Raw genomic sequence first — 21,796 nt, 5'->3', positions numbered from 1 at the left:
GGATCACCGCCGTTGTGTAAGCCAGTACTCGGAGGAGCTGTTTGAACAGTGGGACGGAGAGGGAGCCAGAGACTCTTCTCCAGCTGCCATCCTACTCCTGCTCCTCCCCCCTCCTCCTTCACCAGAACCACTTCTCTTTCTCATCACATCCAAAGGTAAATAAGCCAGATTCAACAATAACAACGTCTATTCAGACAAATTGTTCAGCTTCCTGGGTGTTTCCGGTTTGCCGGACCCGTTGGGAACCGTTAACAGGATCGGCCAAGGCGATATTTGTGATTTGTGATGGGGTCTTTGCTTTGTACCCCTGCCTCCCTGGCGTCGGGTCGGGGTTACGCTTCCTAAGGCAAGTCCGAGGTCCACTTTGTGAGCTAGTGATGCGTGGATGAAGGCCAGAGGAAGTGTGTGGCGAAGAACTAAACCCACACACGACCCGTACAATGAAAAAGAGCCACATAAAGTAGGCTAACTCGGGCTGATGCACTCCCGGTGATGCTAGCTTAACGTTCGGCAACTTACAGTAACGTTACCTTGCCAGTTAGCATACGTTAGCTAACTACCTCGCCAGTTGTTGCTAGCCGGCGATCCCTGAGTTGATTTTAGTCACTTTCACAGGCGTCGCTGTGCTGCTAGTCGTCTTAGCAGGTCTCTGAAACGGCCAGGTAGTAATACACGAATAATAATAAAGTCACATCTGGTGTTAAGTTAAGCTAACGCTAATGCCCCTGGTATTGGACAGCCCCGGAAACCTTAGCTGACATTGTAACAAAAGAAATAATTTGAGCTTTAACTACATGGTTTTCTGAATTGCATTTTGCTTGTGGGTTTCAGCTACAACAATGAGGATTAACACAACTCTGCTGGCTTTAAGGTTAGAGATACATACATAGAGAGAGAGACAGACAGAAAAGGTGTAACTTTTATCCTTATTTCTCTCAAAAGAAAAGAAAGCTAGCTGGGTTCGTCACTACTCGAGCCTATTTGCATGCACGACATACTTCATTTGTATGAGAGCTAATATTGTTGATTGAAACCTCACGTTTCTGCAGTAATTGCAGGTTGAAATATCCTAGCTAAACATGCACACATTGAAGCTGAGTATGTATCATGTCAAAGGATAAGGGACCAGGGAACAAGATGGTTTGGGTACCAGAAGCTGATATAAATCAATAACTGCTATAAGGCCGGTGTTGTGAGAATACAGTTTCCTCGTCGATATGTGTTTACCCCTACATCAACCTAAACCAACCCTGATCCCTAACCCTAGCCACCAAAGGTGGCGCTATCTTTTTAACAAGATGGAACACTGTTTGATGAGGGAACAGACTTTGACTTAACACCGGTGTAAGCTGTCTATGTCGCAGGTGCAGTTATGTTGGCAGTGTAATAATGCCCGCTCATGAGCTGACACTGTTTTTATATCCCCATCCCAGAAGAAGCACAATGTCGTTACATCGGAAACCTTTTCTTAGTACTCATAATCCGAACATGAACAATGCTGTACGTAATGACATCCATACTTTGTTGACGGTGAACATTCTCTAAAAGTGTCTGTTGCCACTGTTTTTGTCTCTGCAGCATTTTGGAGATGTGAGGAATAGGAAGAAATTGCTGATATTGAGCAGCCTGTGCATTGACACGACCTTTTGACCTCATCTTCAGCATGAATGGTGATATGCCTCATGTTCCCATCACTACTCTTGCTGGAATTGCTAGCCTGACAGACTGTAAGTGCAACACCATCTCTCTCTAATGCTGTTCATGCAGCCTAAACACTCAAATTAAAACCAAGAAGTGGCAAGTTCAATGAATACTCGACTACTGAAATAGTTTACTGTGTGTAGTGCTTCTAGTATACTGTGACGTTATACTGGATGCTAAATACTGGTAATTGTGATGCTTCTCACTACCAGCTTATGTGTAAAGATATGATTTATTGCAATAAATCATATTAAATATCAAATACTATTGTATTTGAGGAATACAATTGTTCAAATGTATCTTGTTAACTTATCTTGAGTTTTGTATGTATTCTGAGGCTTTAAAACATGTTAATTCTAACAAGAAATGTTATAAACACCAAAAATACATCTATTAAATGTCTTAAGTAAACCTATCAAGCTTCAGTTGGCATGCTCAAAATATACAATGTCTTAAAAATTCAGTTTGTTTCATTAACATTTGGCATTACTACCAAATATAAAGTGGGCCAGTTGCATGTTTTTACATTTTAAATGATTACATACACAAATATTTGTATTCTAAATACATGTACTAATCTTTTCCCCAATCAGTTTTCCTATCCTTCTTCCTTTCCCTTTCCACCTAGCCTAACTTGTATGTGCATCATCTTTTTAGTGTTGAACCAGCTGCCCTTGCCTTCTCCTCTCCCCGCCACCACTGCTAAGAGCCTGCTCTACAATGGAAGGATCTCTGAAGAGGTCAGCAGCCTGCTGGTGTGTCGGGACGAAAATCTGGTGACTCAACTGGCACATAGCCTTAACCAAGTCTCCACTGAGCACATGTAAGTACCACTCACTGATCTTTCACAACATCTTTCAAGAATTACAATTCATGAGAGGAACGCTTGGCAGAAGTTACTACAGTAGATTTGCAAAGATATGTGAACTCGAAAATGTGTTTTAAATTGGAGAAGAAATCCTTGTTAAGCCGACTTTGTTGTCAACTGTGTTAGTGGAAATGCATGGCAAATGTGCTGTTTCACTGTTTATTCTAACACTGTGTGAAGGACCATGGTACGCATTAAGCTGGATAGCAGGTAAAGGTGGAAAGAATAGAGATTTTATTCACCCAAAGTATGAACAAAAATGTAAAATGGGTCACAAAATCAAGCAAAATGAACAAATTGGATTAATTAAGCAGAACTGCTCTTGAGCAGCACCCACTATGTTTTAAAGCAACATAGTGGGTGATCTCTTTTGATCACCAAGAGACACTGCCCCGTCATCACCTAACTGCAGGATTATATATTATATGCTGTCCAGTCAATAGTTGGGGCTCTTGAGAACACACATCTGGCTGTAGTAGAATTGCACAGTCCAATTATCCAGGCCCATCAACGAGACAGGTGTGATGCAGCAGCTCAGTGTTTCGCCAGGAGGATAGTTGACTATGGGACACTTTATGTTCACCTTAATCTTAACCACATTTTTACCTGATTGCGTGCACTTAATCTAGAAAAAGTATGTGGGCCAAAAAAAAGTGTATCCTGATGTTAATTAAACTGAAGAACCTAAAAACATCACCTTCAATATGCCCAGTTGATGGTGCGGCTGGTAGTTTCAGCCGCCACACAGTGAAGTCAGGCATTGATGTTTCAATTGCAATTATCATATTACAGTCACTGCTCTACCAGAAAGGTCAGCTCATTTTCTAAGTTGTCAGAATCATTAAAGGCTAGTCGAAACTACACTGAAAATGGTAATTGGGACCGGAAGGAATCAGAATTCAATAGTCAAAACTGCAACGTAACTGTGGACTGTACTTTTGTTTGCTTTCCAGAGAGTTGAAGGACAACTTGGGGAATGACGAACCCGAGGGTGACATGCCAATCCTTCTACAAACCTTGCTGTCCAGGGACCCCAAAATCTTCAGGGACAAAAGTATGCAAACCCAATACAAGGTTTGGGGTAATAGGGATGAGTACATGTTCTTTCCCTGGCTGTAGTCTTGGTTTTCACTTACTATTTATTCCCGTGAGCATTTCCTGGGTCAGATGCCCTACTTGTGCCTAGTTTAACTACACCGTTGGTTCCCAAACTGGGGGAAGAGCCATTGCGGAAAAAACATAGAGGGAAACTCAAGTTGAATACTTAGCTTCCTCACAGCAGACCATTCAACTTGTAAAACAGGTACCATTAATATTCTACTTATAGTGTATTGCAGTAATTACTTGCACTCAGCCATCATTACTGTAATTAGTTCCACCTGTATTTGTAAAAAAAATCTGTATAGTTTTATTATGTATGTGTGTGTGTATATATACGTATATATATATATATATATATATATATATATATATATATATATATATATATATATATATATATATTATAGTCTATAACTATAGTTTATAGTCTTGAAAAATATAGAAAAATAAAGCACAAAAATTAGCAAGGGAAAAATATTTAATGATATAACTAAATGCTATCTCTAATTGCCATACACTATTTTAACCTTTGTTCGGGGACGCTTTATAGTTTCATGAACAGCTGCACCTGGTCTTTCTTCAATACTACAATTATTAAAAAGCAAAAGCAGCATGTGCATACTTTCACTATAGACGCTAGTGTAGCATAGAGGTGCTAACGCAAGTTAAAGGTGTGCTAACATACAACATATATATCATTTTAGAAACATATATCTCCTTCCAACCTCTCAGTGTAACGAGTTTAACTGTTACACACCGTTTAACCATGAACCGTTTAACCAAATGAAGAGTCTAAAACGATTGCATGAGAGTCTATGGAGCACAGCCATAGAATTGTCAGATCCTGCGCTATGATGTCCAGTCTGCGTTTGAGGAAGAGACTTAGTAAAGTGTAAGTTGTGTATGTTCAGCTTGTTTGTATGACCTTCATTACAGATTGTTCTATCCCTACCTCTTAGGTGTAATGCAGCAGCCTATGATGCAACAGTATAAGATGTCTCAGAATCAGGTGCATGGGAGTCCAGGATCAAACTACCAGCAAACCACTGTCCCCCAAAGTCCCTCTGGGTAAGGCCGTGCAAATTTACAGCCTGAGGATAAAGACACAGAAGTATTGTATATCGACTAAAACTACTTTTACCTCCTTCACAGATGCTTTGCATCCCCACAGTCTGGATCTGGTGCTCGGTTCTTGCCCCAGCAGAACAGCCCTATACCCAGTCCCTATACCCCTCAGAGTCCTGCAGACTACATGCAGTACAATCCACCCAGTTACTCTCAACACCAACAGACACAGCAAGGTGAGTCCATATTCAAGTCAAGAAAACGCCTCTGCAAGGATCAGTAAATAGCTAAGTATTGAGTAAGGTGAATAACCTAAAAGTCCTTTTGTGTTGAGTGCTGTGTAGAGATTGTTGCTTGCATTCCATTTTAGATTAACAATCTTGATTTGTTGGTTGGTAAAACATTCCTTGTAATGAGACGACATGCCATATAGTACATATTCAAGGTGTAGCTCTGAGGCGGTAACCACACATTGATCACTCACAGAACATTAAGCTTAAGCTATGCCGACCTTAACATTCCTCCCACTAATCTTTTGAGGTAAACAATTAATCATTTTAAAATGTCCCCACGTGCATGGTCTTTCAGATAAATTCAGCTGGACAAATTTTGTTAACTAATCCTTGACCCTTCATACACACTTATTTGACGATGAGTCAGTTGATAAGGTGACACTTTCTTCCTGTAACACGGTACATTTACAGTTGTCTGTTCAGCTGGAAAATAAGATATCTATCTCTCACGTAGACGTGAGGCATTGTACACCACAAATAATTTAACTGGGTATTTTATTTCGCTCTCTGTTTTAGTTCGAAATATCCATGACGACAAGGTTTCTGGTCCGCTATCAAGTACTTCATCTAATCATAATGCGAGACTAGGCTCAGGTGAAGACTACATCAACATGGCTCACAGACTGGGAAATGAGGTAATGCAGCAAATCAAGATATCCTGAACTGGACCTCAGCAGATGCTGACTGTTTAAAGGGATGATAAATGCCTCGTGTTCCAACAGGAGAATGACCCCTCCATGAGGGCTGCCACGTTTCCAGTTAAATCACCAGAGTCTGTGTGTTCTCCTGCTGGGAGTGAAGAGACTGCAAAAAGTATGCTACCTTAGCAACAAGCCCATTCTTCTTAATTTTGTGGAATCCAAATGAATGCACCATTGTTCAGTTCATTCTTTGCAAAGACTAAAGAAATGTATTTTTGTTTAAGCAGGGTCCAGGCCTCCCCTTATCATGCAGTCCCCTCCACCTGATATGCCACCAGTTGCAGCACCTGACTTGCTCCTTACCTCTGCTGACCGCAAAAAAAAGCAGAAAGAAAGGAGTAAAGAAGAAAATGACCTGACAGACAAAAATGCCTCATATGGCATTGTCAATTCTCCACCAAAAGAGTCCACCAGGCTGACTATTAAACTGTCCCGAGTTAAGCTTTCAGAAACGGATCAATCTGAAGAGCTTCCTTTGAGGCCACGTGTTGATTCAGAACATGAAACTGATTTGACAAATAATAATAATAATAATCAGTTGTCAAGGACTGCCCAGGACCTGTCACACAAGTTCGGTGCTAAGGAGCAGGCAAACTGTAGGCAGGTTCCTGTTCAGCCAAACAGCAAGGAGTCTGGAGCCGTCAGTGGGGTTGTGTTTGATGATGCTGAAATAGACACGCTGGCAGAGATCGAGAGAATAGAACGCGAGTCGGCCAGTGAGAAAGAAAGATGGTCTAAAGAAGTCCAGGATAAAGGTATTGTGTGTTTGCCTTTGCCCTGTGCCTTTTTTAATTTGACATGACCTAGATTTGTTTGTATTTCAAGAAGACCGAAGCTAAATTTGTCTTTATCGCAGATAAGCCACTGAAGAAACGGAAGCAAGACACGTATCCTCAGGAATCTGGACCTGAGTCAAGTGACGGGCCTACTTTACAAGGCGGCAACACTGATAGCAAGTTGAAACCTAAGAAGACGAATGCTGCAAGTAACGGTGCCAGCCGGCCTGCTTTGATGGTCAGTATTGATCTGCAGCAAGCTGGCAGAATGAAAGGACAGCCTGTCGTGGTCTTGGAAGCACAGACGTTCTGCGAGGACCACCTACGGAACCTAAAGACAAAGCCTGATGAAAAGGTAGATAAAGTTGCTGAAAGCAGACCTGGGATCATCAGACAGCATGCTGACAACCCCAAGAAGTCTTGCCCAGACGGCCAACCAGAAGCGCCCAAACAGAAGCCAGAAAGTCAACGCGAATCCAAACACAAGCATGACAGCAAAACTGTCAGTGGCAAGAGACACTCGGACGACAGGCGGCCAGACACACCGCGGCAGAAACATGACAAGCATTCAGACTTGCGCCACAAAGAGGAAAAAAACCACAACATTCACAGATCCCATGTCAGCAACCCTGATACTCCAAAAACCATGATCAAGGGGGAGCGCAACTCCAAGCATGGAGAAGGCAAAGCCAGGGACAGAGACAAAGTTGGAGATGAAAAGGATAAGGACAAAGCGAAAGATAAAGATAGAGATGATAAGGATAAGGACAAAGCTAAAGATAAAGATAGAGATGATAAGGATAAGGACAAAGGGAAAGATAAAGATAGAGATGATAAGGATAAGGACAAAGTGAAAGAGAAAGATAGAGATGATAGGGATAAGGACAAAGTGAAAGATAAAGAAAGAGATGATAAGGATAAGGACAAAGCAAAAGATAGAGATAGGGTGAAGGACAAAGATAGAGATAAGGACAGAGATAAAGACAAAGTTGCAGATAGAGATGATAGGGATAAGGACAAAGAGAAAGATAGGGTTAAGGACAAAGATAGAGATAATGATAGAGAAAGAGACAAAGTTGGAGATAAAGATAGGGATAAGATCAGAGAAAAAGTTAGAGATAGGGATAAGGACAGAGATAAAGATAAAGATGGCGATAAAGACCGAGATAAAAACAGAGCTAGGGATAAGGACAGAGATAGAGACCGAGATAGGAAGCACAAGACATCAAGGGAAAACTGCAACAAGCACTCTCCTGACCGGCCTACTAAACCCGACAGCCCCAGAGTGAAGCAAGACGATAGTGGAAAATCCACTGACCTTAATGGTCGACAGAAGACCGAGAGTTCCAGCCTTCAAAACGCACAAAATAAGAAAGACAGGAAAAGTGGGGATAGCAGTATTAGCTGCCAACCTGGAAGCAAACCGCAGTCTTCAGAGGCAAAACGTAGTGAGTTCCCCTCATACCTGCTGGGTGGCAAGTCAGGAAGTCTGAAGAACTTTGTGATTCCTAAATTAAAACGGGATGCGAAAGATCTGCAACTTCCAAGCAAACTGATTGAGGGCTGGAGTGAACCCCTGGTCAGGCTGGAGAGATTGTCATTGATAAAGAACTTAAACCAAGGAGCTAAGCCTGTTGTTGTGCTCAACAAACTCAACATTGATGAGGTAAAACGGATCATTAAGGAAAGCAGGAACGCACACGGCTCCAAACCCAGATCCATTGACAAATCAGGGAGAGGTAAGATTTACTTTGGTTATTAAATATGCACGCAAAACTATCAGGGATGGATATTTGTAATGTGGCTGTGCTAAGTTTCGGGATTGTTTATTTACTGTAAACCACTGTTTTCAGGAATCATGAGTTACTGATTGTATCTTCTTTTGAAGTATAGATTATTCTTTGCTGAAAACAAACTCACCTCTTGTGCCTACAGAGAACAAGCGAAAGCACAGTGTGATCAGTAAGAAATCCAAGTACGCTGAGTTGGATGAAGATGAGGACGAGGAGGAGGACGAGGAGGAGGACGACTATCACTCTGACAATGAGTGTCAGTATTTAATCTAAAAAATTAACATGTTTGTACATACACATCAGAGTATTCTGTCAAATGCACTACGCTGCCTACTTTTGACAGAATGTTGTTTTAACGTGCAGTAATCCTTAAGATTACACAATATGTACATCCAAATATTTGATATTGTAATTAATACATTGTATTTATTTATCATAGCAATATTTGGTGCTTGAAGAACTTGATATTTTCTGATTCATTCTTTCTCTCTAATTATTTCAGCGCCAAAGAAAAAGTCAAAAAAAGACCACGACAAGTCATGGAAGCACGAAGAGAAGAAGAGTTCTGGACAGCACCGAAGCGGAGGTTCTGCTCGCCGGGGTACCAGCAGCTGTCACAAGAGTCCAAATGGTTCAGACGAAGACTCTCCACCCCCAAGCTTGCGTGATGGTGAGTCTTTTTTGCATAGGCTTAGGCAGTAGGCTTAGGCAAAATAAAAAATTTAAATAAATGATGTAGATGTGAAAGAGAGAGATCTTTTTATATTGTGATATGTCTCTAAGGAGGCCAAAGGATTTTCCCTAAGTTATATAAGCTTCGCCAATAAACAAACAAACAAAGCTAACTGTGTCAGATCTTGCAAATTGTGAGTCCTTTTTCTGACAGCTTTCATTTAGATAATTGCCATTTGAAATCTGTTTCGTCTGACCTATTTCCTGGATAGTTGGAGTACCACACCTAAGTCTTTCTCTATTAAATATGCGGTGCTTGAGAGTGAGTTGCCGCTGTTGAGAATATGACTAATGTCAAATTACATTTTGTTCAGTTGCCAGAAAATTGAAGAAAAAGGAGAAACAAAAAAACAAGAAAGCGTATGAATCCAAGCTGACACCAGAGGGTATTGTTTCACCACTTTGAATTATTTTATAATAATAATGCATTTTAAAACATTTTTAATAATCAATACCTTTACATTTGTATCACAGAAAAGATGGACTCCTCCACATTTAAGAGATTCACGGCTAACATGGACAGCATTATTGAGAGCCTCGATGACGTGGACCTCACTGCCACAGGTAAACATCAGCTGATGCACAGTTTGCCAAGTTCATGCCAATTTGTTGGAACGACGTCAACATTGTAACTTTGTGACCTCCAACAGATGAGGATGAGATACCTGAGGAGCTTTTGCTTGGAAAGCACCAGTTGAGCGAGCTAGGCAATGATTCTGCTAAGATGAAAGCTATGTGCGTCTTTAACAAGGTAAGAGGAGGATGTCACAGGGTTACAGTGAGGTTCACAGTTAATCTTTAATTCACAGCCGCATTGCTGTTAATTTAATCAATCATTATTTCAATCCATAGTGTTCGACTAAGAAACTGGTGAAACTTTTGAATATCCTGGAGAAGAACATTCAGGACAGCGTCAAACTTTCCACACTCATGAATCATGTAAGTTGCCAGCTGGATATGAGTGATGCGATTTTTCATACTGGATTTCCTGTTAGAACCGTTCAGCAAGTTTAAAAAAACAAACACATTATTACTCGATAAAACATGCATTTTTTCTAATCACATTTTAGTAAACATATTTGAGACTATCTGCTTACTGTCAAGGCCCCTATTTGCAAGTGATAGCCTCATTTCAAATGTATCTATTATGTCTTTTGGTTGTACTTATACACTATATTTTAACTGTGTTGTGAATAAACTGAAACTGACCCGATTTTATAATCTGAAGGAAAATGATTCCATGGATGAGGAGCGGTTGTGGCGTGACCTTATCATGGAGCGAGTTGCTAAGTCTGCTGATGCCTGTTTGACTGCACTCCACATAATGACGTCTCCACACATGCCCAAGGCCGTTTATATAGAAGATGTGATCGAGAGGGTGTTGCAGTACACCAAGTTCCATCTGCAAAATTCTCTGTACCCTCAGTATGATCCAGTCTACAGAAAAGGTCAGCACAGTTTTCTTCCATTCTTCCAAGTTTTTCTACAAAATATTGCAGAAATCTTGATCTCAAGAAGATTTTTTTGTGCATTCGCATATTAGAAAGCTGATAAAGCCATTCCATGCTGTTAACAATTGGTATTTGTATATTGCAAGGGTTGCATTGGTTTACTTATCTTTTATTTATTTCTTATTTTCCCTTTATCTTCCTCATCTCAGGTGGCATGCATACTTCAAAGTCCAAGCGAGCAAAGATTTCCACCCATAAACAGAAGGTGGTAGTCATGCTCTACGACAAAGTGTGTGATATTGTCAGCAATATGTCAGAGCTTCTGGAGATCCAGCTGCTAACTGACACCACTATTCTCCAGGTGAGACTCTTGCCGTCATTCAAATTCATGACCCCGTTGAACCTTTTGCCTCCTGAGTCCTAACATACCTGACTGATTTTGTGCTCGACTTTCAGGTGTCCACCCTGGGTATCACACCTTTTTTTGTGGAGAATGTCAGTGAACTGCAGTTATGTGCCATCACACTTGTGACAGCAGTAAGTTTGCATGCAAACATGCAATTTAAATTCATTTAATTTTAGCTGTCAATTTTGCTATTCTTCTGATTGCTTTTTTTATGACATGCTCCTGTTGTCTCTGTTATGTGTTGATTAAGTGCTTTGCATTTTACTCTTCATTAGGTGTTCTCTCGTTACGAGAAGCACAGGCAGCTCATTCTTGAAGAGATCTTCACCTCTTTAGCTAGATTGCCGACGAGTAAACGCAGCCTCAGGAACTTTAGGTATTTACATCTTGCTCAATTAAATATTATAAATGAAGATATTGATCTTTGCAGTTGTTTGCGTTGTTCCGTAAACTTAATGATACTTATGCCTCATACTCCCCAGGCTAAACAATGATTCGGAAAAAGATCCCCTGTATATCCAGATGGTCACAGCACTGGTTCTTCAGCTCATCCAGTGTGTGGTTCGCCTTCCTTCAGAGAGGGATGCAGAAGTTGAACCTAAGAAGGTAATTACAGATCATTTTACTGCTATTTAAATCATATTTATCCTAAAATAAATGTTTATTCAGAAATAGTTTTACATATTGGGTACTTTTTTTCTAGGTTGATAAAGATGTCTTCATCACAAATTCCTATGAAACTGCCATGAGGACAGCTCAGAACTTCCTATCTGTGTTTCTCAAGAAGTAAGTAATTGGTCTGTAGTCTGTTAAGGGGCACTTTAGCACTGAGTACACCATCCTCTACTGTGGAACAGGTTGTACTACTTATTTAATATATGGTCTTCATTTTCAAACGCATATTATAATAATAGATTGTATTCTTTGTGTTTCAGGTGTGGCAGTAAGCAGGGAGAGGATGACTACAGGCCTCTGTTTGAGAACTTTGTTCATGACCTGCTGTCTACAGTGAACAAGCCTGAGTGGCCTGCAGCTGAACTGCTGCTCAGTTTACTGGGCCGGCTGTTGGTGAGTAGCATCACTCACTTCAAATGTGTCATCACCAAACATCTGTCCAGTGGACTGTGCAGTTTGTATTGACGTTTTTTCCTCCACCTCTTGTGCTCCAGGTGCACCAGTTCAGTAACAAGCAGACAGAAATGGCGCTCAGGGTGGCATCGCTGGACTACCTCGGCACTGTCGCTTCTAGCCTGCGTAAAGATGCTGTCAATAGCAACATGGACCAAAAGGCTATCGATCGCATCCTCAAGGAGGTAGACTTGATACTTACGGGATTAATTTAACAGATATAAACTACCAGCGGTCGCACTGCGTTGAGATTCTCCTGACTTATTGATCTCCTTACAGTCTCAAGGCAGTGATGAGATCCCGAAACTCCAGAAGGTCTTGCTGGAGTACCTAAAGGAGAACATTGAGACAGATCCGTCTCTAGTGGTGAGCATTTTATTTTCATATACTCATCTGTGTATTTATAGAAATCAACATTTACGATACCTGAAGGATTGGATGCTAAGTATTTACATTCAGTAATAACACTAATACTGCTTATAATAATAATAATAATAATAATACAAATTATTATAATAATAATAATAATAATGATGATACTCATAGTAATCATAATAATAATTTTCATTACATGTTTATGCATTTGTTTCATATAGTTTGCCAGGAAGTTTTATATTGCTCAGTGGTTCAGAGACACTATAACTGAGGCAGAGAAAGCGGTGAAGTCTCAAAATGACGATGAGGACTTCAAAGGTCGACATGATTCCTTGGATGTTGACTCAACGGAGGAGATTATTCAGAAGGCTGAGACACGAAAGAAATTCCTCCGCAAGCTCATGAAGAGTTCATCCTCAGATTTGAATTCTTTGAGGTAAATACTACTGCACTTTTGTTACACTGTTTGACTTTCCACTAAGCCTGATATTCAACTATCTTCTTGATTTTTCTTTCAGTGTAAACTCTGACACAGTAGACTATGAGGACTCGTGCCTGATTGTCAGATATCTGGCCTCCATGAGGCCGTTTTCCCAGAGCTTTGATATTTACTTATCACAGGTAGGATGATAATTTCTCATAAACCTCAGTGACGGCTTTTATTGTGTTGGCTGTGACTAACTATTTCTCTTACTGTCTCCTTCATATAGATTCTAAGAGTGCTGGGTGAGAGTGCCATAGCAGTGAGAACTAAAGCCATGAAGTGTCTGTCTGAAGTAGTAGCTGTGGATCCAAGTATTCTTGGACGAGTAAGTCCTCCTGTATGGGTCGCAGCACAGCGCTTCTGGGTTGATCCTGTTGTGTTAGGGTGGTGTTGGGGTATTGCCAGGCAATTATGACAGCCATAACATTCAGTAATGCTTCTCTGTGCTTGACTTTGCAGTTGGATATGCAGCGCGGGGTTCACTGTCGCCTCATGGACAACTCCACCAGTGTGCGAGAGGCAGCCGTGGAGCTCCTTGGCCGCTTCGTGCTAAGTCGACCGCAGCTCATTGAGCAGTACTACGACATGCTCATTGAAAGGATATTGGTAATTTGTTAAACTTCCCTCTTAACAGTTTTTTCAACACCTCACTCTGTGTCATACACAAATGTATCTCAGGTTGTGTAGTTTATATTGATTTGGTCACATCGCTTAGAAGTTTGTGGAATAGGCAACGTCTACCATAAGACAGACTCAATGGGAACTTCTCTTGACTTAAGCAAACTGAGCAAAAACTCAATTTCAAGTGCCTAAGTCCAGGTGAGGTTCAATCCTCTTTTCCCAAGAAAAGAACAGATAAGCAACTGCAAACATTTGGCCGTTGAAAGTGCAATTGAGTAATGTATTTCTTCTTGTCTATATTGAACAATCTTTGTACTCATTTTGTCTTTCACAGGACACCGGTATAAGTGTAAGGAAGAGGGTCATTAAGATCTTGAGGGACATTTGCCTGGAGATGCCGGACTTCCATAAGATCACCGAGATGTGTGTCAAGATGATCCGAAGGGTCAACGACGAAGAGGGGATCAAGGTTTGTGTTTATTTGTATGTGTATGCTGCTTAAGCTTAGTGGCCATTTATATATATATATATATATATATATATATATATATATATATATATATATATATATATATATATATATATATATATATATATATATATTTTTTAAAAGCAGGTTATTTATATGAATATCTTTTCCCATGCAGAAACTGGTGAATGAGACATTCCAAAAAATCTGGTTCACTCCCACACCCGGTCATGACACAAATGCCATAACCCGGAAGATCCTGAACATCACAGATGTGGTGCGTACTACCTCGGCTTGTGACAAAGGATTTGGCACTATCATTCAAATAAATCAGAAGCATTTAGATGTTTGCCATTGTCATACTCTGACTCATGTCATGTTTGGATTCGTCCCAGGTATCAGCGTGTAAAGATTCAGGCTATGATTGGTTTGAGCAGCTTCTCCAAAATGTGAGTTTTTTAACTTGTTTGACATCAGCTTATGTGTCTTTATGATGTCTAGCTTGTGCATATTTCATCAGGTCATCTTATCTAACTTCTGTATGACATCCATTTTAGCTACTGAAGTCAGAAGAGCTAGCTTCGTACAAACCTGCCAGGAAGGCCTGTGTTCAGTTGGTGGACAATCTCGTGGAACACATACTGAAATACGAGGAGTCTATTGCAGGTAATACAAATATATGGAATAGCATGTTTGATACAAAATTGGTATTGCAGTCTTATTGTGGAAAACATTACTACGCTGTGAACAAATCTCAATGTTTTCTGTGTCTTTCTGTTTCTGTTTCAGACTGTGAGGACAAAGGGGTCAACTCAGGTTGTCTGGTAGCATGCTTCACCACTCTTTACCTGTTCAGCAAGATCAGAGCGCAGTTAATTGTCAAACATGCCATGACTATGCAGCCCTACTTGACCACCAAGTGCAACGTAAGTACCATATGATTTTGTTCACTATTCGTCTATTATTTTTTAATTGTGTTAACGTATATAAAATTTTGTATTTTGTTGGAACAAATAAGTAGGATCTAGCATGTGTGTTACAGTTACAATCAGATGACGGCAAAACACACACAACCAGGAGAGAAGGGAAACAATTAATAATACAATTAGTCATTCCAAAAGTTGTTTTCCAGCTGAGCTTTGAATTGTACAACTGTCTCCATATTGACATTTTCAGACTCAGAATGACTTCATGGTCATATGTAATGTGGCAAAGATCTTGGAGCTGGGGGTGCCTCTGATAGAGCACCCAAGTGAGACTTTCCTCACTACCTTAGAAGAAGACCTGATGAAGCTCATCATCAAATACGGCATGACGGTCAGTGTCATTTATGGCTTACAGCTCTCACAGATGGCTCTCAACAAAATATGTACGTGAAACTACTGCTTTAAGCGAACAGATTTGATTTGAATCGTATGTTACTTTGTTGTCTGCTTCTCAGGTTGTACAGCACTGTGTCAGCTGTCTTGGCGCTGTCGTCAACAAGGTCACACACAACTACAAGTTTGTCTGGGCTTGTTTCAACCGCTACTATGGTAAGTCTTAACTGATGTACATACATTCGTTATAACATGAACTTAAAATGTTATTATATATATTGTATATACCTTTTAAAAATGGAAAAGCTGGAAAATAATCTGAATTCCACCAACATTCAAAACATGTACTGTACATAGGGCTGGTAATTGTTAACCTCTTCATTCACCGCCACATTAAAGGTTACGATATCCTTATGTTACCTCATTATGCTCATTGTCCCATTTTGCACGGCAACAAATAAAGCATTGAACACACACCAAACATCGTTCTGTAGTCAAGATTATTTTTTTGTTCACTGTATGAACGAGAAGAACAAAGCTTTCACTGCCCACTTGTCTCTTTCTATAGGAGCTCTGGCAAAACTGAAGACACAGCACCAAGAGGACCCCAACAGCTCCACTCTGGCTGCTAACAAACCTACTCTCCTGCGCTCACTGTTCACTGTGGGGGCTCTCTGTCGACACTTTGATTTTGACCAGGAGGAGTTCAAGGGTACTAGCAAGGTAAACACCAGCACTCAGATTGGTCTATGTGTGCAGGACTATGATGGAACCTGGTTTAATGACCGACTCCTCTTGTGTCTCTTTAGATTGTCATCAAGGATAAAGTGCTGGAGCTTCTCTTGTACTTCACCACTCATGAAGATGAAGAGGTCCAGATCAAGGCCATCACGGGTCTAGGTATATTGCACATCATCTCAGACTAACATTAGTATTTATACTGCATTTTCTGGTTTTTATTTGCTAATGTCTTTAAATTTGGTTTCCTCTGAATTAATTGGATTCACTTAATTTCCATTGTCTCAAGGCTTCCAGTTCATCATGCACCCAGAGCTCATGTTTGTGCAGGATGTGAAGGTTCTGTATAACAACACCCTGTCAGATGAAAGCAGTTTGGTCACTCTGAAGATCCAGGTGCTAAAAAACCTGCAGACATACCTGCAGGAGGAGGACTCTCGAATGCAGATGGCCGATCGCGGATGTGAGTTTAAGAAACCCATCTCAATTGTTGTGTTGCTCAGGTGCATAAGATTATCACTGTATGTTCAGCATGTCAATCACGAACATCTGAAGACTGATCAAGCTGGGGTTGTCTTTATTCAGGGAAGAGCCAATCCAAGCAGGAGGATCTGAAAGAAATGGGGGACATCTCATCAGGCATGAGCAGCTCTATAATGCAGATTTACCTGAAGCAGGTGCTGGAGGCCTTCTTCCACTCACAGTCCACTGTTCGGCACTTTGCCCTGAGTGTCATCATACTGACTCTCAGCCAGGGCCTCATCCACCCTGTTCAGGTATGTTCACAGTCTCACTCCAGCATACTCACCAAGACCGATACTCTTTTAAGCAAGATCTGTGTGGAAAAAACAAAATATTTCTTGTATCTCATAATGACAACAATCTCTGCTGTCTTCAGTGTATCACCATCAGCTGTTCACAGATGTTGAACTATTTCTTTTAGTGTGTGCCCTACTTGATTGCCATGGGAACAGACCCTGAGCCAACCATGAAGAACAAAGCCGACCAACAATTGGTGGACATCGACAAGAAATATTTAGGCTTCATCCATGTGAGTGGCTTACTGTTTTTTTAAGGGAAAAAGTGTATAAAAGATGATTTGCTTCATCAGTATCTGGAGGCAGTAGTTTTCATTTTTATTTGTTATAAATAAATAAATAAATAAATATATATACTCTTATAATGTACTGTAGTTCACAGTTTGATCCTTGACATGTTGTATGATGAAAATAAAATACAGGTTTCACAAAAAGAACATATGTTTATTGGAAAGATTTAATTCAATCTACATACATGATGAGTTGTATCCCTTTGCAAATCCACAGATGAAGGCCGTAGCAGGGTTGAAGATGTCTTATCAGGTGCAACAGGCAATAAATGGATCCAAAGGCGGATTGATTCGAGGTTTTCGTCCCGATGACGCAGACGCTTCTCTCTGCGCTCATCTCTACACTCTTGTGCGAGGGAACCGACAACATAGGCGGGCTTTCATCATTTCCCTGCTCAACTTGTTTGATGACAGCTCCGTAAGTTCACCTTTCTGCTTCTCTTTGTATCAGTCTATAGGCTTGATCGTCTCCCACCACCCATTATTCACGCTTCACTACTGGTCATGGACAATTCATTTAAGTCGTGATGTTTTCCACTTTGTCACCTGCAGAAAACAGAGGTAAACAGGCTGTTGTTCATCGCAGACAACTTGGCCTGCTTCCCCTACCAGACCCAGGAGGAGCCTCTTTTTATCATGCACCATGTAGATATTACTCTGTCTGTCTCTGGCAGCAACCTGCTCCAGTCTTTCAAGGAGGTGAGGAGCTGTGTATAATTTTGTATATCTTGCTTTCAGTTGTTTTGTGTATTATGAGATGAGCGCTGCATGTTTGGTCTGAGTTTGACCGGTTCTGTTCTCTTTGCAGTCTTTACAGAAAGGACCCATCCAGAAGGAAAAGAAGACGACCACAAAGAAGACAAAAAAGAAGAAGAAGAAAAAGAAGAAGAAGAAGCCTCAGAGAAGAAAACACAGCTCTGATGATAATGATGAAGATGACAACAACGATGATGACGACGAAGAGGACGATGAGCAGAGCAGTAGCACATCCAGCAGCAGCGACGAGGATGAGGAGGTGGTTCAGAGTCAAAAGAAACCCGTGCAGTCTGATTCTGAAGCTGAAATGGAGGATGAGGAAGCAGTGATGGACCGTCTGCCTGAGAACCACAACTCTCTGCTGGACTTTGCCAGTGCTTCACAGGGCATTCTGCTGCTGCTGGTGCTCAAACAACATCTAAAGAACCTCTATGGCCTCTCAGACAGGTAGGCCGCATCAGAATTGTCAACAACAGTCAACAAATATTTCATCAACTCTTTGTAATGCCATTGTTTACGTGACACAAACTCTATCAAACATTTTGTTTGCGTTACAGCAAAATCCAGAAATATTCCCCAACGGAGTCTGCCAAAATATACGACAAGACAGTGAACCGGAAATCTAAGGTGCACTTCAACCCTCGTCAGACACTGGATTACCTGAAGCGGGACCTTGCCAACACAGATCTTAGCGACGAGATCAAGAGGAATATTGTAAAACAATATTTGGATGTAAGCAATCAGCTTAGTTTTTTGAGTTATGTTAGAGCTGGTGGATATGGAGAAAATGACACATCATGATATTTTTTACCCATTAGCTCAATATTGTAGGATTGTGCTTTTACAAAATATGAAACGTATTTTTTGATAAATGAACACTAGTAATATAGTCAACACTTATGCCATAATACCCTACTACTATATCCAAAATGTAAGATGAGAGCTAGTCTCATGTCATAATATTGATATAGTATCAATATATTGCATGTAAAGACCTAGTTTATGAATGTATTATTTCAGTCTCAGGAATATGAAGATGTCTGCTTTCGTCACTTAGTTCAAGGTACTGATGGAGCACTTGGATCGTGACGAAGAGGACGAGGAGGGTGAAGCAAGTGCCAATGCCAGAAACAAAGCCATTACTTCACTGCTGACGGTCCCAAAATCTTCAAACCAGAACCACAGTAAAGTTGAGAGTGCTCCAGTGGAGACAGAGGAGGAGGAGAGTGAGGAGGAAGAAGCCCCTGTGGTAGGAATTTAAAACCTTGTGATTAGCCATAGGATTCCTATATTAACCCTTGTGTAATCAGACTATTTCTGCATATAAAGTAATATATATATATATATATATATATATATATATTTATATTATATTATATATATGGTTATATATGCCTCTCATATCAAACATTATAATTGGTTTGTTTTATGGATTTGAGGTTTCTCCTTAATGTTGCACAGCGCAGATCAAATCTGCTGCAGCTGTTAACCCGTTATGCCAACATGGAACATGTCTGTACGATTTCTGTGTAATGCTTCACACTCTGCTTTTTCTATCAGCAGCGGAAACCAAGGAAAGGCGGGGAGCCCGCAGAGGATACAGGTAACTTGAATGAGAGAGTGAAGGCCATGGACATCATTGCCATCTGGTGTCCCAAATACAAAGACAGACCACAGATTGCCAGGGTCATCCAGAGGATCAAAACTGGCTACAGTATACACTGGATGACTGGATCTTACTCTGGGCCCTGGGCGGAGGTAAAGAAACGGGAGGGTCGCAAAAAGGTTCCCTGGGTTGACACCATCAAGGAGTCAGACATCATTTACAAGAAAATACCTTTGGCAAGTGGACACAAGCTATCGAACAAAGTGGCACAGACGTTACGGGCAATATACGCTACCAAGGACGGGGACTAAGAGTTGATCAACTGAAATATCTCGGACAGAAACCCCTCCCAACCCACATCTATGTGGATCCAATATGTTTCAGAGAGAAAATGAAACGTCTTTAGATTTACGGACCAGATGGAGGGGGAAGTATTGTGAACAACGATCAGTTTGAATACAGACATGTTTAAGTTTAACACACGAAAAACACAAGAAGGAAATGTTTTGGAAAACATTGTGTGGGAGTTCCTTCGCTGTTGTGCAGCAACTTTGTTGTTTGATTTTTACTCCCACTGTATAATAGTTTAACTAAACACATGTTTATATCTGAACATAATTCTGTAAAAAAAAATAAACTGAATGTTGGAAGTTAGTGTATTGATGATGTTCTTAATAAAGTGTTTTTGGAGTTTAAACTAGCATCAGATGGATTTATTCACTTGATCTGAGCACCAACAACTTTTACATTTCTTTTCTTTTTCTTATTTCGAACATTTTGTTGTTTACCCACGCTGTGTAATGGAGTATCTTTGATATAATTTATTTATGTTAAGAGCAGTGCAGTATCTGTACCTATATGCAGGGGAAGTTGTATTGTTTTTAATATAGATTTTGATGTTATAGAACACAGAGCAAGAAAAAAGTGAACCCCCCCTCTTTCCCTTCCCCTCGCTCTTCTTGTGGAACAAATACTGCAATAAATTTTTCTTATGTCTTTGTTACTTGTTTGCACTTTTTTTTTCCCACATCAGAATATTTATTGGATCATTTTATAGTAATCAGGTTCATCTCTTTTTTTTGCCCTGTACTGTGATTTCATCCCCTGTGTAACAGATCAGGGTGAGTGAAGAAGGTCTTTTCCAGTTCTGATTGGACAGGTTATTGTGTCCGTGAAGAAATAAAAACAGTTTCTTAAGCGATTTCATCAGCCTCTACTCACTTGACAGTTTGCTGTGAAAGATAAACACAAAAGATCATCTTGCCATTGTGATTATCACTGTGGGGATGTGCAGCAGCTGTTACATAACTTTATGGAAGCGTATGAATCTTGCCCCTTACGACTGGTTGATGTACTGTGCACAATTTCTACTTTCACTTTAATTAAAATACACACTAGTTGCAAGTAACGTGTGTCCTGTACTAAACATTCCTGTGTGAAATCAAGCCGAGCAGGATTAATTTGAACAAGAATATGACTTTACTACTACTCTGACCATGTGTATCTTTTTGTCATAACTAGTAGTCGATCGTATGTCACATGCTTTCGTTATGTACAGAAATACAGATTTTTTTTCAAAGTAACTGAAAGATAAAGGGATCTGAAAACATGCACAGTAATATTTCAGGGAATTGTGTTTTGAATTGAGAAAAACAAACATTCTATTGGATATTGTAAGAAATAAAAGTACATTTGATGTATAATCCCTCTTTACTGCATTCTAAGGTAGTGGGTTGAGTTTAATCATCGTTGTTTAATTTAACTTATGTTATTGTTTGTTTCTAATTTCCTTTTAAAAGTACATTGTTACATATTTAGTGTGGTGAATATATTATATCAGATAAAAATACATTGACCGGTGGATGGCAGCACAACCTTTCACTTGGCCCAGTTCTGCGGAAATTAAGGAGACGAAGAAGAAGAATGATTCACCGGAAAGAAACCTTTCCCATCGGCCGCTGTGCATGAGGTTGGCGGGCTGCTGGTTGAACGTGTGTTTGATGTAATTGTTTAAATTCTGCCGCTCAACTGGAGAACCAAACCTCAGTGTCGTATAACTCACTACCACGCGGAACCTTTCCAGTCGGGTAAAGCAACAAGTTCACTTTAAAACACTTTAGTTCACACTTAGCTAGCACACCTAGCATTTAGCTCGCATGCTAAATAATAAGGGGTTGAAGCTAGCAGTTGGCTAACTAACCGGCACATTTAACTTGCTCTGCATTTTGCAGTACATCTCCTGTTGTTCACATGTAATATATGGCCTTATTTAAACTAAAGCTCTCGTCTAACTCTGTTCAAACGG

The 21,796-nt window shown here is 40.3% G+C and overlaps 1 protein-coding gene across 1 annotated transcript; it reads left to right on the top strand.

Moving 5' to 3' along the window:
* Positions 1 to 845: 845 nt before the first annotated feature.
* On the top strand, positions 846 to 20,453 carry LOC306751954 (nipped-B-like protein B). The gene is made up of 47 exons (XM_079235635.1): positions 846 to 871; positions 1,579 to 1,727; positions 2,359 to 2,524; positions 3,523 to 3,623; positions 4,630 to 4,738; positions 4,823 to 4,971; positions 5,545 to 5,663; positions 5,751 to 5,841; positions 5,954 to 6,484; positions 6,586 to 8,244; positions 8,441 to 8,554; positions 8,801 to 8,968; positions 9,345 to 9,416; positions 9,505 to 9,594; positions 9,681 to 9,781; positions 9,883 to 9,969; positions 10,259 to 10,487; positions 10,691 to 10,842; positions 10,938 to 11,018; positions 11,163 to 11,263; positions 11,370 to 11,493; positions 11,591 to 11,673; positions 11,823 to 11,955; positions 12,057 to 12,200; positions 12,295 to 12,381; positions 12,612 to 12,826; positions 12,909 to 13,011; positions 13,101 to 13,199; positions 13,334 to 13,480; positions 13,830 to 13,964; positions 14,143 to 14,241; positions 14,360 to 14,413; positions 14,522 to 14,630; positions 14,754 to 14,890; positions 15,141 to 15,281; positions 15,406 to 15,499; positions 15,852 to 16,006; positions 16,093 to 16,183; positions 16,311 to 16,484; positions 16,607 to 16,797; positions 16,965 to 17,072; positions 17,347 to 17,547; positions 17,682 to 17,828; positions 17,938 to 18,332; positions 18,443 to 18,617; positions 18,943 to 19,134; positions 19,449 to 20,453. Exons 2-47 carry the CDS (start codon positions 1,664 to 1,666, stop codon positions 19,800 to 19,802), a joined length of 8,271 nt encoding a protein of 2,756 aa, XP_079091761.1. The 5' UTR covers positions 846 to 871; positions 1,579 to 1,663; the 3' UTR covers positions 19,803 to 20,453.
* Positions 20,454 to 21,796: the final 1,343 nt, after the last annotated feature.

Source organism: Taurulus bubalis (genome assembly GCF_910589615.1).
Source record: "Taurulus bubalis genome assembly, chromosome: 19".
Classification (NCBI taxonomy): Eukaryota; Metazoa; Chordata; class Actinopteri; order Perciformes; family Cottidae; genus Taurulus; species Taurulus bubalis.
The sequence above is the reverse complement of the archived record's forward strand: the minus strand, read 5'-3'. Positions and strand labels throughout refer to the sequence as shown.

Excerpts from the sequence above, each read along its gene's own strand:
- LOC306751954 (XM_079235635.1), top strand. The coding sequence starts at position 1,664 with ATGAATGGTGATATGCCTCATGTTCCCATCACTACTCTTGCTGGAATT. Across the intron at positions 3,624-4,629 it reads CAAAATCTTCAGGGACAAAA|GTGTAATGCAGCAGCCTATG; the intron begins GTATGCAAACCC and ends CCTACCTCTTAG. Across the intron at positions 13,481-13,829 it reads TGCTCATTGAAAGGATATTG|GACACCGGTATAAGTGTAAG; the intron begins GTAATTTGTTAA and ends TGTCTTTCACAG.